Source organism: Chaetodon trifascialis, chromosome 11 (genome assembly GCF_039877785.1).
Source record: "Chaetodon trifascialis isolate fChaTrf1 chromosome 11, fChaTrf1.hap1, whole genome shotgun sequence".
NCBI classification, from domain to species: Eukaryota; Metazoa; Chordata; class Actinopteri; order Chaetodontiformes; family Chaetodontidae; genus Chaetodon; species Chaetodon trifascialis.
In genome coordinates, this window is record NC_092066.1 from 10,581,902 (window position 1) to 10,598,061 (window position 16,160).

A 16,160-nucleotide genomic window follows, 5' to 3' on the forward strand; every position below is an offset into this window, starting at 1 on the left:
GCTTTTTTTTACAGATATGGTCAGTTTTTAAATGAGGTATATGGCTGGCTTCTCATAAACTCTGTTCTGCCACACAGGCAGCAGCAGCTCACAGAGATTTCTCTTTTATCTGCATGTTTCTGCTTTCCTCCATCTGTGTTTTTAGGAATCCTCTTCACTTTCCTTGTTCTCCTCCCTCGAAACAACAATTATGTGTTTTTAAATCCGTTTTTGTGTAGATGACAAAATGTTGCTTGCACTTAAAAATACACATAACTAATTAAAAACTGATGTTTGCTGTCCACCACACAGTAAATCCCTCCATAATCTTGCCCTAAATCTACGTTGGGTTGTTCCTCCAATTGGAGACACCGAGGAAGAAGAAAACAATTGTGTTTCTCATCTCCAGGTTTCATGCTGAACTAGCAGAAAGAAGGGTCATATATGTTATTTGACATCTTGCAACCTTATGATTATCATTTCTGTTGCAACATGTGTTCTTATTAATCCTCTGTAAGGTTTTAAAAACATGTTTTTCTCAAGATATTATTTGTAGAAAAGTAACACAAAACCTAAAACCTTTAAGGGATTTGGAGAAGATTATCGGGGACATACAATTCTTATCCTGATGTGACTGAGGGGTCACAAAAGAACATGTTTGGCCAAGTCTTAAAAACACATAAAATAATAAGTATTTTCTTGTTTTAGATGGAAACTTAAGTGCAATCAATGGAGTTACCAACAATAATGGCTGCTATGATATGGCAGCAAAGTCCAGCGATTCTCTCGGATGGTCGGAGGTTACATCGAATGGCTCCCCGCAGTGTGAGCCGGACACATCCGAACGTCTGATGGATGAAGACGACGAGGACCTCCTTAATAATGAAGAAGACCAAAGTCAAGACAGGATGAGCGGCACATCGTCGCCGCAGACTCCACACGAAGACATGAGGGAGGCTGAGTGGGAGCCGCTGTCTCTGTCTGCCAAGGTGAACGGCTCAGGCTGCAGTCCCTCCAGAGCCTCCGAAGATCTGTCAGGCAGGAACGGCCACATGAAAGAAGAGCCTCACCCAGACTCAGGTGGTCTGATGGGCAGGGCGAGTATTTTTCAGGCTGAGGCTCTACGATACAGACCGCTCCCCACGGAGGAGGACAGTGAGGGGGAGGCGGAGGCGGAGAGGCCACCTCGGCTGGACAGCTGGGCTCTGGGCCTTCACGAGAGAGGCCTGGAGATGAGCCGAGGGCGTGTGAACTTCAGCCTGCTGGAGCAGGCCATAGCTCTGCAGACAGAGCAAAGACAGGCCCTACACCATGCCTACAGGGAGATGGACCGGTTCCTCATGGAGCAGATGACCAATGAAAGAAGGCACCATAGGATGATGGACATGGACAGCAGACTCAACTATCATGGAGGAAAAGGTAACCATATGAGAATGGGGTCTTAAGAAAGTTATCAGTGTGGGAATGAACAGCATAAATCAGACAGAACACTTCTGCTTTGGATGATGGGGCACTCAAAAAAAAAAACCATTAAAATGAATAAAAGAAGCATACGCAGGAGGGGAAATCAGAGGGAGGAAATCCTCTTAAGTACTAAAAACATTTTGGCAACAAGTGAAGTAATAAATAAACAGAATAAAATAAAGAAGAACAAAATTTTCTGATGGAATTGCTACTACTCAGAATATTGGATTTTGATAGGAATCAACCAGATATTTAACCATGACCATAAGTCTTAAATCCTCCTAAAGTACCTCTCATGTTTCCCTCTGATTCTTCAAATGACTGCAGCTAAATGTGTAATCCTAGATGTAATCTTTCGATGGATGGGCATTAAGAAGTGAATGCTCTGTGTTGAACTGCGGCCTTAACTAAAATGACAGATTAAAAGATGCATTTTGTGAAAAAAGTGTCTCGCTTTGCATGATATTTCAATCTGTTGACCTTTGCATACAGAAAGTAGAAGAGCATTATATGTATATTTCACTTATTTCTCCAACACCTTTAAAGACAGAGAGGCTTTGTTTGCTTCAGGCAGCAGCACAGCGGTTGTATCGTATATGTTTATCGTGAAATCTTCCTTTACCGTGTCTGCAGATTCTCCACGTACAGACAAAAAGGATATAAAGTGTCCAACTCCTGGCTGCGATGGCACCGGTCATGTGACAGGCCTGTACCCACATCACAGGAGTTTGTCTGGGTGTCCTCATAAAGTCCGAGTTCCTCCAGAGAGTAAGTCACACAAGCTTTCTGTGCATTCATGCTGTATAATGAATGATTTAAACGAAAAAACTGCCAGTTTTAGGATTTACAATCAGGCACAGTAATTGAAATCCTCTTAGCACGGACCCAAAGACAAGAAAGACCTGCTTATACATTTAGTTCAATTCAAAGATGTGCACGAAACTTTTCAAATAAATTTAAAGGATTTTCTCTCTTTCTCTGTCTCGTCGTGTCGTAATGTGTGAATACTGAATTCTTCTTTTTTTTTCTCCCCTCACATTGGCGATTGTTAAGTCATTTCAATATAACTCAACAAACATTCAACATTAAACAGTAATGTTACAAAAGGAACAGAAAAAGTAATTAACTTTTTCAAAAAAGCGCGTGCTCTTAGACTGGAGGCAGTATTTGCAAATCAAAGGGCTAGCTAACGCAGCATTCAAAAATAAATAGACAACTCCAACAAACTAATTGGAGAATATGTACAGAGAAGAAGTTTCTAAGGATACAGAGCGGACCTTTAACGACGCGTTTGTTTTGAAGAATATAATCAGCTGTCTTGTTACGCTCCTCTTTGCACTAAGCTATTTACATTTCAGCCACATTACAGCATTCCTCACAATGAGAGAGGCTTTCTTCTCCTGTGTCTGTGTCTGTAGGATCTTTGCTCTATAGGCACTAATGTACCAACCAATCCTCATTTACTTGTTTTTTTCCCAAAATGCTCGGTATATATGTGTAGATATGTATTTACCATCGTGTAATCTTTAAGCTTGATTATGTCTTCGACGTTGAATTATGTTGGACACGTTTCCCTGACTGAGCTCGTCTCCTCTCTGTCCTCATCCCCTCAGTTCTGGCCATGCATGAGAACGTCCTCAAGTGCCCTACACCCGGGTGCACAGGAAGAGGACATGTCAACAGCAACCGTAGCACGCACCGGAGGTACATCCACAGCAGAAAGCCATTAGAAAACCTGCACCCTGTTCATAGATGAGTTACAGTATGAGGCTAATGTGTTTGATTTCCTCCCTGAGCAGTCTCTCAGGCTGCCCCATCGCTGCTGCAGTGAAGGTCTCCAAACCTCAGGACGAGAGCCTGAAATGCAGACAAACACCTGACCGCTCACCGAGGTATGATGTCAGACAGCGTTGAGGATTTTTTTTTTTTTTTCTGCTGCTGCTGATGTGGTCACGTGTGCAGGAAAATAGCTACAACGAGCATCCGGAAATCATTCAGCTCTGTAGTGGACTGCAGTCGTAAAAGCGTAACTGAGGTTATGCAAAAAAGTGATAAACACTATTATTGTTGAGGCGACTGTGGGATATTTTTATTCACTGATCCCTGCAGAACGCAGTCTATTTCGAGCTTTCCAAGCAGACATAAGCAACGGTTGCTGGTCCTGTGAGTTCCTCTCTATTAGAGATGATAAAAGAGCAGAACTCTTTGTTCCCTGTGGATATATCATGGGCAGGATGCCCACTCCTACTATATTAATTAGTCTGGCAACCTGGCTGTGGATCTACAACACACATCAGATCCCAGACTCTATGTGTACAAAAGCACTGGCATCCCTGAATGGTTTAAAACAATGTCTATACTTAACTGCTTAATTTGAGCTTGATATTTCACAAGTTTTGCACAATAAAATCAGGTTTTCTGTGTTTGTTTTTTCTCTCCTTGCAGAGCCATCGGTTTGATAAAGAAGTTCGAGATGAACCAGCTGAACTACAGGCTCTCTCATCCAGTAGCAGCCTTGCAAACGAGCCTCACAAAAGACATGGACAAGTACAGCAGAATCCGCTTTGATTACGCCAGCTTTGATGCACAGGTCTTCGGCAAACAGCCTCTGATGGGGACCAACCAGGACCAGGAAACGCCACATTTCCCTGACTGTAAGTCTTATGCGTTCATTTCATTTGATGCAAAACAATTATTGGTAAGTTAACGTTGTGTGGAAGGTGAACAAATTGTCACATGCTTTAAGTATGGAGCCTTGGTTTTGGCCACAAAATTAATACTAGTCCACAACAATCATAGATCTACATGGAAATGTCATATTATCCCTTTTTAAAAAATACATCAATCCTTTTGTGTCACTAGTTGTTGCAAAAAATCATAAATATCAACTCCCAACTTGTTTTCTATGTACTGTTAAGTTTGGGCAGAACACCTGGTATCTCAGTATCTAAATTATTCGCTAATTATTTGTCTTTTAGCACCTCAGCAGTATCCTGGCTTCCTCAGTGCTCCAGGTGGCCGTTTGCCCACCTCTGGTCAGCACAGCCCGCCGAGTCAATTCAAAAAAGAAGACGGACTCCAAGCCGCAGCAGCGACCGCCGCCATCCTCAACCTCTCCACTCGCTACCGGAAGAACATGGAGGCTGTCGCCGGCCGGCCCTTGGCAACCTCCACAAAGGTAATCAAATTAGACCACTTGGAAAGGTATTTAATGTGGTCATTTTAAAGGAACTCTGATTTGTGTATAAAAAGGGAAGACATCAAAAGACAGAATTTGGCAAAGGGAGCCTGGCGCTCTGGTGGCAGAAAAACAAGGAGGTTTCCACTCCATAAAGCTTTAATGTACACAAATGAAAATTTGTGTAATCACATCAAAAGAAGAAATACAATCATCCTTCTTTCCCAATTACAACTACTCGCATATTTTTTTAATAAAACATGTGGTAGTGTATTTTGTTTCGACATCAGCTGGCATGTAAAAACCCTGAACTGTTGTCTGAAACTGCATCTTGCCCGCTGCAGATGGCAGAGGATATTTTGCTTAGTTATATGATCCAGCATAGGCTGTGTGTCTACACCCGATAGTCTTTAAGAGCGTTTTAACGGATTAAGCCAATCAGCTAAAGGAGTTAACATCAGAAAAGTTTAATTCGCACAAAACTCTTCTTGGAAACGTGTGCAGGTCTGAAATCTCTTCTGCTGTCATTATCTCCGAGGCGGCATTGTGTTTAGCTTTTTCCAAACTCACTTCATGATTAATATTGATCACATTCTGTGGGTTACATACGTGCACACTGTACTGTAGATGATTCAAGGTTTCCACACCTACACAGCACAGATCCTTGTCTCCCAGCTTGTTGAGCTGAGAATGTGGCCTTGTACCAGGTACCAGCCCACTGAATGAATAAAACAGTGTTAGCAAGTTAATCATCTGTTCTCATTTACAGCTTAGTTGTCTTGGAGAGACGTACAAAATAAAGAACAGCTTTCAGGTCTGAAAAAAGGGGCCATATTTAGAGTGTTATATGCTGTAACTTATCTGCATATGTATATTACCCGTTGCAATATCACACGCAAAAAAGCACCAAATAGCTGGCCTCCAAAGCGTGAATACAAGCTGCTTTTACTTATTTAACAATGTGAGATGCTTAAATTACATTAATAAATAATAGATAACAGCAAAAAAGAGCAAAATCCTGAGTTTTGGTTTTTAGTTGTGGCTAAAAAACGACATTAGAATCACACACAAAAACCACAAAAAGTCTTTCCACTGGTGTTATTTTTATTAGGTGCGCACATCATCAAATGGCTGGATAATTAAAGTGGACAGCCACATCCAATGTTCACGTAAATTATCCCCTTTAATTAATTTGAAAAGCTCCCCTTTGTTACGAAAAAATAATGATGTATAGGGTTTAATGAAACATATGCGTTGAATAATTGGTTTCATTTATGGAAAAGGATTTCAGCATGTAATGAGGTAAAAGTTTTAATACCATAAAACAGCCATAAGTCATCATGCTATTGGGTTTCAGCACAGGGACGACAAACACATCTGTCAGCGGGGAAACTTATGCCACATTAAGCTTTTTAATTTTTGCTATAATAATGATGACCTAAAACCAGCAAAACCCCCCCCCCAGCTGCCATCTTGGTTGTGTGTCCTAGAAAACAGATGACACAGCTGTCACAGAAAAACTACACACCAGTGATTATTTTTTTGTGTTCAGCAGAATTAACGCTGGCTTAGTTTGGTACTTTGTCTGGTGTGAGATAACCACTGTATGTTTTATTTAAATACATTGTTTGTTTGCTCGGTGTTTTAAGTCATTTTTCATGTTTACAGAGGAATGTTGCTGGGTTCAAGTTTACCATATCGCTGCTGTCATATTAATGAGACATCGTACTGTTTTATTTACATTCCTTTTAGTGTAATTGGGAAATAGGTTCTATTTTTATCCCCTGATTCATTCGTTTTCATATGTTCGCACGCACTGCGATGATATGCGAGCCACACTTGTATTAATTGATTAAATGCTGAGGATTAAACTTCTCTGCCTTCAGGACATGCTCATAGAGGTGGATGAAAACGGCACGCTGGACTTGAGCATGAAGAAGTGCAAGGAGAACGTAAAAGCCCAGATGAAAACACCTTTGGACGACCCGCTGTCCCCTTCTGAGTCCACCGTGGCCAAAGGCGGGAGCGTGCTCATCAGTCCCGCCTTCTACCAGCCGCTGTGTGAGAGAGACAGCTGGGAGAGCCCCATCCCCGTCAACTTCAGCAAAGCACACACTTTACAGGACGCAGAGGTAGAAACACACTGACAACTGACACTTTAGATGCAGTCTAAAAATGGAAGATGTGAATGCTGAAGGGTGAAAATTTGAGGGTCACATAGTGTAAAGTCTATGGTGTGTTATCGCCAAGCAAAGAAATTTCAGTTATGTAAAGCACAAACAAAATGAGACCACAGCACAGGAAGTAGAAGAGACAACATGGAGGGACAGTGAGGCTCATACTTTATCTGGTCCCCCTCTCTGCACTTCTCTAAAATGTTTAAATCATTTGGATTTTTCACATTTTTCTGAGATTCATGTAACATCACCAATTATAATTCTCTTTTTTCTCTATTGTCACCATAATGACATCCCAGGAAAGTTACTATGGAATTTTTTGGAAATTACTGATTTGACATAAAGTGATATTTTATTTCCCAGCATGAATGTCTAGATGCTGTTTGAAAGCCCTCTCATTGCTGATAGGAAGTAAATAAATATTTTGTCAGCCTAAAATTTGTCAAGTACTCAAATTTGGTCTAAAATACTCAAAATAGTCACATTTGGTCTAAAATACTACAACGTTTTGGAACTGTTGAATATAAAATCTCCCCAGGCCACTAAAATCCCCCAAATTTTCTGGACAAAAAGCAGACGTCATGAGTCTCAGCCCTGCTTGTAACACACTTGGTGAGAACATTTATGGTGACCTTTTTTTAGACAAAAGCAGCAGCTTCTCCAGTCAGCTCTTTAAATCTATGAACTGTATTAGATATTTCACACTGAGGACTGCTGCTAATCCACGAATCATTCCTGCCCAGAGGCCTGGAAGTATCTTAATGTTTGTTTCTTCTCTTCATTTCACAGGTGATATTCATTTGTAGTCGCTATCAGGAGTTATCACATTTGACCTGCTTTTAAATCGCACACAGCATCTGGTGACAGCACAATCTCGTATGTGGAAAAAAAAAAATCCATACGTCATAGCTATCCACATCATAAATACTATGTGGATTAAGTGTGACTTTAAATGGATGTATGGTTTACTACAGTATAAGTATCCTTAAGCGTAATCTCCTTGCCTTGCACTCTAACCCCCAAGGCTTGTGTTAGGAGAGTATTATACAGGGCTTTTCATTAATTATTCACTTTTAGGTCATTGCAGATCGTGGTCAGGTTTGATGCTTTGGACATTTAAGGCCATGCTTTTACTTTTTCTTTCTCCGCAGGAGGATTACGATCATGCCTCTTCGGAGGACCAACACTATCAAGGAGACGCCAGCATGTTGAGTCCCAAAGCCAAGCTGCTATTACGAGATTCAAAGAAAGAGCTTTTGAGGTACGCTACGTTAAAGAAAGAAACATCTGGAGGCATCTTTACTCAGTCAACTGTGAATAATGCGAGCTTCCCTCTTAGTTGGCAGATGGTCAGTATTAACGCTAAAAAGTGTAACGCCAAACCATACCTTTGTTTAAACAGGACCGTTTGATATAAGTGAGTCAGAACGCACTGAAACTCACTGTGTTACCTATCATTGTAACCGGTATGTCTGCAGGTTCATGTGGAGCAGAAATATATCTATTTGAAAGTGAGTTTTCTCCCTGTATGCTCTGTACAAGCTTACAACTCTTGACTCTTGTAGTTAGAGTGCATGCTCTGCTGGGTCTCCTCTTGAGAATCACACCACGAGAACAGTAGGCTCCTCTAGATTCCGCAGCACAGCACCCCTTCAGTGACTTTCAGGGACATTATTAAACTGAATGTTGAGCGATAAAATAATGATTTCTCTACTAAACTTCCTGCTGTACTAACTCTTTTTTTTTTCTCTTTAATGCCCATGAAAAGGTTGTCAGTGTAAAAGAAAGATTCAGTTCAAGCTTGGCAAAGTCTGTGGGAAGTAGAGTAATCTGTGCATTAAGTGCTTTGTGCTCTCCTGCAGCTGTCCGACCCCAGGCTGTGACGGCAGCGGCCATGTGACGGGGAATTATGCATCACATCGGAGGTACTGTAATTAATTACACTCTCATTAGCGCCAGCTAGCAGATATATAGACAAGGGAAACAGTGCTGATTGTTTAATTATGTTGATTATTACGGTTGAAGACTTGTCACATCACTTGTAGAGTTAGATTTTCTATCATATGTCTTTTTTCTTTTTTTTTTTTCCAAACATAGTGAGATGAAAAGCTTTCTCGTGAAGAGGAAGTGGAATTGTGTTTTCAAGTAATTTTGTATAAATATGCATTGAGACATTGTATTAAGATTATTCAATTCAGCTATGATCAAAGAGTGCATTAAAATGACTGTTAGCTCTTTATCCTCTCTAGTGTGTCTGGATGTCCCCTGGCTGACAAAACACTCAAATCACTGATGGCAGCCAACTCTCAGGAACTAAAGTATGTGTTTGGAAAACTGCTATTGTTGCTAAAGGATTTTTCACATTGAACTAGGCAGCATGTTTGCCTCAGCCTGGGTCAATGCTTTCCTTTCCTTTCCTTTCCTTTCCTTTCCTTTCCTTTCCTTTCCTTTCCTTTCCTTTCCTTTCCTTTCCTTTCCTTTCCACTACACATTATGCATGACTTCTATGTGCTCCACGTGAAGTTGTTTAGTATCTGTACTAGATTTCTGCATATTAGCATGAATCCACTGCTCTGCTCGCAGTCTTTTGCTGTAAAAAGCACCTGGTCTCTGTGTCTCTCAACCTGCAGGTGCCCAACACCTGGCTGTGATGGATCTGGACATGTGACTGGGAACTATGCTTCGCACAGAAGGTAGCAGCGAAAAATCATCGCAACTGAGCATGAAATACATTTGTCAGATGCATGACATTCAAACAGATGGTGAAAGTCTCACTTTATGCTGCAAACATGTTGCACTTTTTGAATTCTTGTGTTTATTTGGATGCATTTTCATCCATCCATGCATTTATGTATCGTTTTAAAATCCACAATATGCGCAGCTTTTTCCGTGTTTAAACATTTATTTAGATTTATAGATTTGTGAAATTGAGACTCCATAAACCTCACAGCTGCCTGTAGCATCTTTCGCTCCTATATACATTTCCTTCATGTTAACCCATACTGTCTCCAATCATTTGTAGCTTGTCAGGATGTCCACGTGCCAGAAAGGGAGGTTTGAAGCTCACACCAAACAAGGATGACAAAGATGAGCAAGAGCTTAAGTAAGAGATTTTTTTTTTTTCCTCATCTCATGCTGTCATATTTTTTTGTTTCAAAAATAAAACAAGAAAACATTGTGAAAATGCGTCATGCTTTTGTGCCCCAGGCATTATACCTGCAGGCCATTAAGTTAAACAAAGAAAATAATACTTCTCTTGCTGTAACATTAGTGAATTATTTTCTAAGGATTAGCAGCGTGTTTTTGTGGGATTTTTTCAGGGTTTTGTATTTTCCCCATTTTCTGAATGGAATATCTGGCTTATTACTCTTCACTGAGTGCTTTCTTTATAATTATAGTATATTAAGAAAAATGTTGAATTGCCCACTCCCATGGCGGTGCGCTCGTTTACAGCTTAATCATTGTCTGTGAAAGTGTTATTGGAAAAAAAAATAATGTAATTGATTTCCAGGTTAAATCCAAAGTCAGATATACAGTATGAGCCCTTGTTTACTTATACATCTGGACACAGATTTTTTCTTTTTAATTACTAATGCAAGGGCATGAGCTTAGGAATTAGACTGGAATAGATCTCATACACATTAAGAGAGAAAGGGAGAGAAAGGGGGAGGGTAGCAAATGTCCCTAGATTATTGTAAATAGTGGGCCATATGGCATGCCTCCATTGTCCTGGTGCCTTGCATCAAGCCACCTACCTGTGATAGTTGTAAGTAATGGGACTGGTGTTGTTTTGTCCTCTAAGTGCTGCTGTGCTGTCGAGTAACAAAATGCTGAAACAGGCTTTTTGCAGCAGCACTCTACAGCATGTGTGCCATTTGTATCATCTCCAGTGACCTTTCACCTTTATCAATAAGGGAAAGGGTTAGCCACCTCCAAATTACATTCTTTCGCATGAGGGGATACATGACAATTATCTGTAATTCATGTCACTCCATTACTGACCTGCAGAAAACAGGCCTGAATTCCAACTGACAAACTCTTAATGATATTCAGCGTGAGATGTTTTCAAGCACAAATATCAGCAACCTCGAAATGTATGCACAGAACGGAGCGCTCGTTCTACCTCAAGTTTTAGCGGATTAGTAACTTATAGTTAATGCGATTATATCTAGTTTTGGCGACTTTATTTTTAATCAGCATTTGGCTGGATTAATCAACTTAATGGTTAACAAATCTTCCGGTCTAGTGATTGAAAGAGAGATTTTTTTTTTTTTTAATGATGTGGTTGTTATTTTTTGAGCAGTCAAATGTCTTTGTTTAGTCTGCAGCGTGGAAAAAAATGTTTTTAAATGCAAGTTAGTTACATTCTCCCCGCGTGAAACAGCAGCGTGTGCAGGTTTACAACATGCACGACTCTTTGTGTCTTTCTCTGGTAGGTGTCCAGTAATTGGATGTGACGGGCAGGGCCATATATCGGGAAAATACACATCCCATCGCAGTGCAGGCAGTTGTCCGCTCGCTGCCAAAAGACAGAAGGAGTCGTCCATCAATGGGCTGCCCTTTGCCTGGAAGGCCAGTAAACAGGAACTGCCCCATTGTCCCTTGCCTGGCTGCAATGGCCTTGGACATGCCAATAATGTGTTTGCCACTCACAGAAGGTGAGGTCGCCTGTCTTCCATTTTATCTCTAAACAATACCGACGGTCGACATGTTGCATTCTTACACCTTTGCTCTCATTCATGATCTCGACTGATGCAAAAGTTTGTTCCTTCTGTGATACTCTCCCATCTGAAAAATTGTCATTTATGACCTGCTGAACTAGTTTGTCGGGTTGCCCACTGAACGCACAGAGTATCAAGAAAAAGCACTCAGAAGAAGAGATGACTATCAAACTGAAAGCCAGCAGTGGTAAGCTACTCTGACGTGCTGTGTGGTATGGAAACATTTTGCATTTACGTTTCTTGGCACAGAAAATATCGATATTTTCGGTTTGAATGTGACAAATGAAGACGATATGCTTCAACTCAGGTGTTGAAAACAAAGAAGATATTCAACATCTGGATCATGAAATTCAGGAACTGAATGAATCCAACATGAAAATAGAAGCAGACATGATGCAACTTCAAACCCAGGTAAATATCCACTCTGACAAGCTCATTTTAAAGGACAAAGCTTCGAGATCTCGCGCTCGCTCAATTTGACGAGTTCGTCTTTTTTGTACCCGAAAGCAGATATCATCAATGGAATGTAACCTGAAGACAATTGAAGAGGAGAACAAGATGATTGAACAGCACAACGACAGCCTTCTGAAGGAGCTCGCTCGCCTTAGCCAAGCTCTCATTAACAGTCTAACAGACATTCAGCTGCCTCAAATGGTACAGTAAGCCTTGAACACAGACTCCTCTACAACTCATTATATCTAACCTGTCCTGGAAGAAATCTCACTCTCTATAAATTGTCATTTCTGCTGTGCTGTTTTCACTAATAGTCATACATGTTTTTGTTGCAGGGACCCATCAGTGAGCATAATTTTGAAGCCTATGTGAACACATTAACTGATATGTACAACAACTCGGAGCATGAATACTCTCCAGAGTGCAAGGCCCTCTTGGATAATATCAAACAGGCTATTAAGGGCATCCATGTTTAAGCTGTAGAGCTACCAAGAGGTTTCTTTGACTTGGGATAATGGCACTAGATAGCTCTATTTTACTGAAGAGTGCTGGCTTGGCTGCATGTATAAGACAAGGCTTTTGGAAATGTGTTTGGCATTTCCCGGTAAATACACTGCACTGAGAAAATTACCAGCCAGATTTGTAATGCTTTTACTGTTTCTGCATTCACTTGATATGTTTATCCTGGTGAGATTTTTACCCCTCTTGCACTTAATTATTTTGTATGGTTTGCTTGATTTTAATCTGTATGTGTTCATGTCATTCTTATATTATCGCTATTTATTATTATATTTGTTCATCAGTGTATTTATTTCCTTGATTTTTATTTATTTCTAGAATTGTAAATGCTTAATATTTGAGAAATCTGTTTGACTTTCTGCACATTGTAAATTACATAGAAGCACATTCCAATTTCATGGCATACTTTCGCCATCTAGTGTTGAAAAGCGTATATTATTATTAGACCCTAAGTTGGATCTCCCTTCAAAGTAAAAAAAACCTACCAAAACAAACTAAGCATCAAGATTTTTAAGCATTGCTTTTGCTTTGTTTATTGGAAACTGAATGTATGGTAAGACAAAGTGAACACTGAGATCAAAAAAATGCAATGCAACTGTACTGTACCTTTTTTCTTCTTAACCAATAACAGCTGAATGCAACCAGGAAGTGACACTGAGCAAAAATGCAACATCATTCGGTGAACTGAATGTCAGATTCTGCTTTGCATCGCGTGCCACAAGAAGAGTGCAACAAAAATCAAAACTCCACTTTGTCAAGATGTCTTTTTTTTAAATATAGATATTAAACTGCCTTCTGTGCACACACTTTGAAGTGTGCATATAGTATGTGCCTAAATGTATATGAATCCATAAAAATATACGAGTACTATGTTTTGTGGTAGGACAGTATTATGTGGATGGTGTCTAATTTATTATACAGTACAATTATTTTCATAGGAGGAAATGTTCCTGATGACTGTTTAAATACCGTTGTCTCAGTAGCTGTAATCTCAGAGTCAGGTTTTGAAATATCACGACTGAGATTGAAAAGTCTGGTGTTTATTTTAACTTTTGCTAGCATGGAGAGGGGGACAAGGAAGGAGTGAATTAAAAAAAGACAAAAAAGTAAACAACATCTACTCCTGTTTTATCTTAACCTGCTTACAAGCCTTAATATTTCAACCAGTCTTACAGTTTGAATATTCGTAACGCTTGGGGCAGATTTGAATAGTAGCTATTTCAAAAACCGAGCTGACTACCACTACAACTCATATTTCAGTTTCAATCATTAAATACGATAAAAAAAAAGAAAAAAGAAATGAAAACATAGACAAATGATAGTTGTTGGCTAATCAGTTGTTTGTTTGCATCAATTGCACTTTTGCATTTTTAATGATTTTGTATTTTTAGTTCGCCACACTGCCCTTGACTTCAACAAAACGAGGGAAGCGGGAGACTGCATCAGCGTACTATACATGTCTCAATTTTACATGAAGTTAATCCCGAGAGAAAAATGACAGCAATTCGTTTGAGCAATACATTTTTCTTTCCTGCAAAATGAAGTCAAAGACATGTAGCCTTGGACATTTCAAAGAAACAAATAATGTAACAGCAAAAGAGCCAAATTACCGAAAAAAAGACCCTATTTTATCCAAATACTCAATATGTTTTAAAGGATCTTAATCTTTTCCAAATTTGAATCGCACTCTTTAAACCTAACAATCCTTTATTTATCATTTCTTATATTTAATTCCAATACCACACATTGTTTGCTCAGGAAGTTTTGTGAATAATATTTATTTTTTTCCCTGTTAGTATTTGATGTTTTGTATTGTGAAATGCTTTTTTGTGGAACGATATTAGTATGATATGAAATTGTATTGTATTTTCTTTTCTTTTACATTAAAATGTAATGCTTTTTTCAGTTGAGGTAGTTTGTAAATTGAAACTTCCTATTACTTTTACTATTTCATAATAAACAGATATGCGCTGTGTTGTACAGTTTGTGTATGGTAGAAATAAACTTTTCAAATGGTTGTGTGGTTTCTCAAAGCTCCAGCCAGTCAAACATGAACCCAGTCACCCCAGACAGCAGCATGTATCAAGTTTCCTTTGGCATTAGCATCACCTTGTGGTGATTCCTAGGTATTACATGTGAAGTATTAGGGAGTGGTCAGTGAAGTCAAGATGCTGCACTGATGGTTGTGGCTGCGCACCAACAGCTGTTGGGGTTAGATATTAAATAAAAGGGTGTAATGCTGATCACGTACTTGCAATGTTGCGGGTTCGAGTTCATTTGGGGAACTTTGCTACACGTCATCCCCCCGTCTTGACAGATCTTTACAGCAACTAAGGATTATTTTCACTATCAATGAATCTGCCAGTTGCTTTCCGGATTAATTGATTAATTGTTTGTTCTATAAAATGTCAGAATGGTGAGAAATGTAGATCACATGTTCCTAAAGCCTTTGTCTTCCCGTCGATTGTTTTGTCTGACCATCGGTCCAAAGCCCAAAAATATTTAGTTGACTATCACATAAGACAAAGACAGGCAGCAGATCCTCATAATTCAGAGCTAATGTTGGCTCACTTTTACTTTACAAATAACATAAACATTCAATCAACCATCAGAATAGTTGCCGATGAAATTTATGTCAATCAGCTCATAGATTAATCGACTAATTGTTCAAATTCCTACTTAGATAACTTTATTAAACCCCAGTCAGACATGGCACAAATTCAAAGAGGGTACTGCTTAGCTCAGGTACTAAACTGAAGTGTTTATCTCAATCAATCAATTGATAAATAATAGGCTGACCCAATTTAGTACACCTGAAAACAGGACCAGTGGAAGTGTAACTGAAAATAAGCAAAACCTTAAAAATCAGCATAAAAAAAAACACACAATTAACAAGTAATATCAAAAAACACAACCAAGACTTTTTTTTTTTTCTCAGAGATATTTTCTAATGGATCAGCAGTCAAACAGAGGCGGCCTTTTCTGTAAACTTCTTCATCCTGTTTATCATCTGCAGCAATGCTGTTATGATGATGGTGAAAGTTACACAAAGAAAAAAACAGCCAAAAAATATTCTAATCTCTGTATCTCTGATATATTCACTGACCTTCATTCTAGCTGGAAATAAAAAAGTCAGCATATGTGCGAGGTGAGACTGAAACAAAGGCAGCGTATTAACCCGATAACACACCAAAGCACAGCACTCAGAATATGAAGCTTTTGGCTCAGCGCTACCACAGACGTCATTTCCACCACGCTACACTTCGCCCTGGCTTCCTGTAACATATATGCCATGTGCAGACGGTGCGATTGTTGGCGGTGGGGTGCAGATATAGAAAGTAGCTCGACAGTCACATACACATTGCTGGGGTGTGACCTTAGCTAACCCTGCTGTAGTAAACACTGTCTGTTTACATTTGTCTAATAATACAGCTGGCTGCAAAATATTCAGGTTGATGGAGGAAGCAAGTGCGAGCAAATCCAGAATCTGGGTTTTTGTGATGTGTTAGTGTAGTTTTTTAAAGTAATACTCTAAATATTTTATTTAGAGTATTCACTCCTACTGAGGACACTGAAGTCATGTCCTCATTCAGGACTCTAATGATCTGATGAAGAGTTTAGACAAGTTACTGCACATATGATGTTTTCTTAGCTTACCGTGAGCTTTAA

General features: G+C 39.5%; 1 protein-coding gene across 4 annotated transcripts in view; it reads left to right on the forward strand.

The window, feature by feature from the left end:
- The window catches only part of st18 (ST18 C2H2C-type zinc finger transcription factor), a 40,301-nt gene extending 26,510 nt beyond the window's left edge, over nucleotides 1–13,791 (forward strand). For 3 of the 4 annotated variants that reach the window (XM_070973275.1, XM_070973277.1, XM_070973276.1), the window contains 17 exons: nucleotides 688–1,398; nucleotides 2,077–2,211; nucleotides 3,057–3,147; nucleotides 3,243–3,335; nucleotides 3,889–4,097; nucleotides 4,422–4,621; nucleotides 6,508–6,753; nucleotides 7,950–8,059; nucleotides 8,661–8,723; nucleotides 9,048–9,116; nucleotides 9,429–9,491; nucleotides 9,821–9,901; nucleotides 11,235–11,456; nucleotides 11,621–11,706; nucleotides 11,827–11,930; nucleotides 12,027–12,173; nucleotides 12,308–13,791. In XM_070973275.1, coding sequence (XP_070829376.1) covers nucleotides 688–1,398; nucleotides 2,077–2,211; nucleotides 3,057–3,147; nucleotides 3,243–3,335; nucleotides 3,889–4,097; nucleotides 4,422–4,621; nucleotides 6,508–6,753; nucleotides 7,950–8,059; nucleotides 8,661–8,723; nucleotides 9,048–9,116; nucleotides 9,429–9,491; nucleotides 9,821–9,901; nucleotides 11,235–11,456; nucleotides 11,621–11,706; nucleotides 11,827–11,930; nucleotides 12,027–12,173; nucleotides 12,308–12,448 — 2,771 coding nt within the window. In that variant the 3' untranslated portion in view covers nucleotides 12,449–13,791. The remainder of the gene's footprint in view (nucleotides 1–687; nucleotides 1,399–2,076; nucleotides 2,212–3,056; nucleotides 3,148–3,242; nucleotides 3,336–3,888; nucleotides 4,098–4,421; nucleotides 4,622–6,507; nucleotides 6,754–7,949; nucleotides 8,060–8,660; nucleotides 8,724–9,047; nucleotides 9,117–9,428; nucleotides 9,492–9,820; nucleotides 9,902–11,234; nucleotides 11,457–11,620; nucleotides 11,707–11,826; nucleotides 11,931–12,026; nucleotides 12,174–12,307) is intronic. The other variant, XM_070973274.1, reaches the window with a different exon arrangement.
- Nucleotides 13,792–16,160: the final 2,369 nt, after the last annotated feature.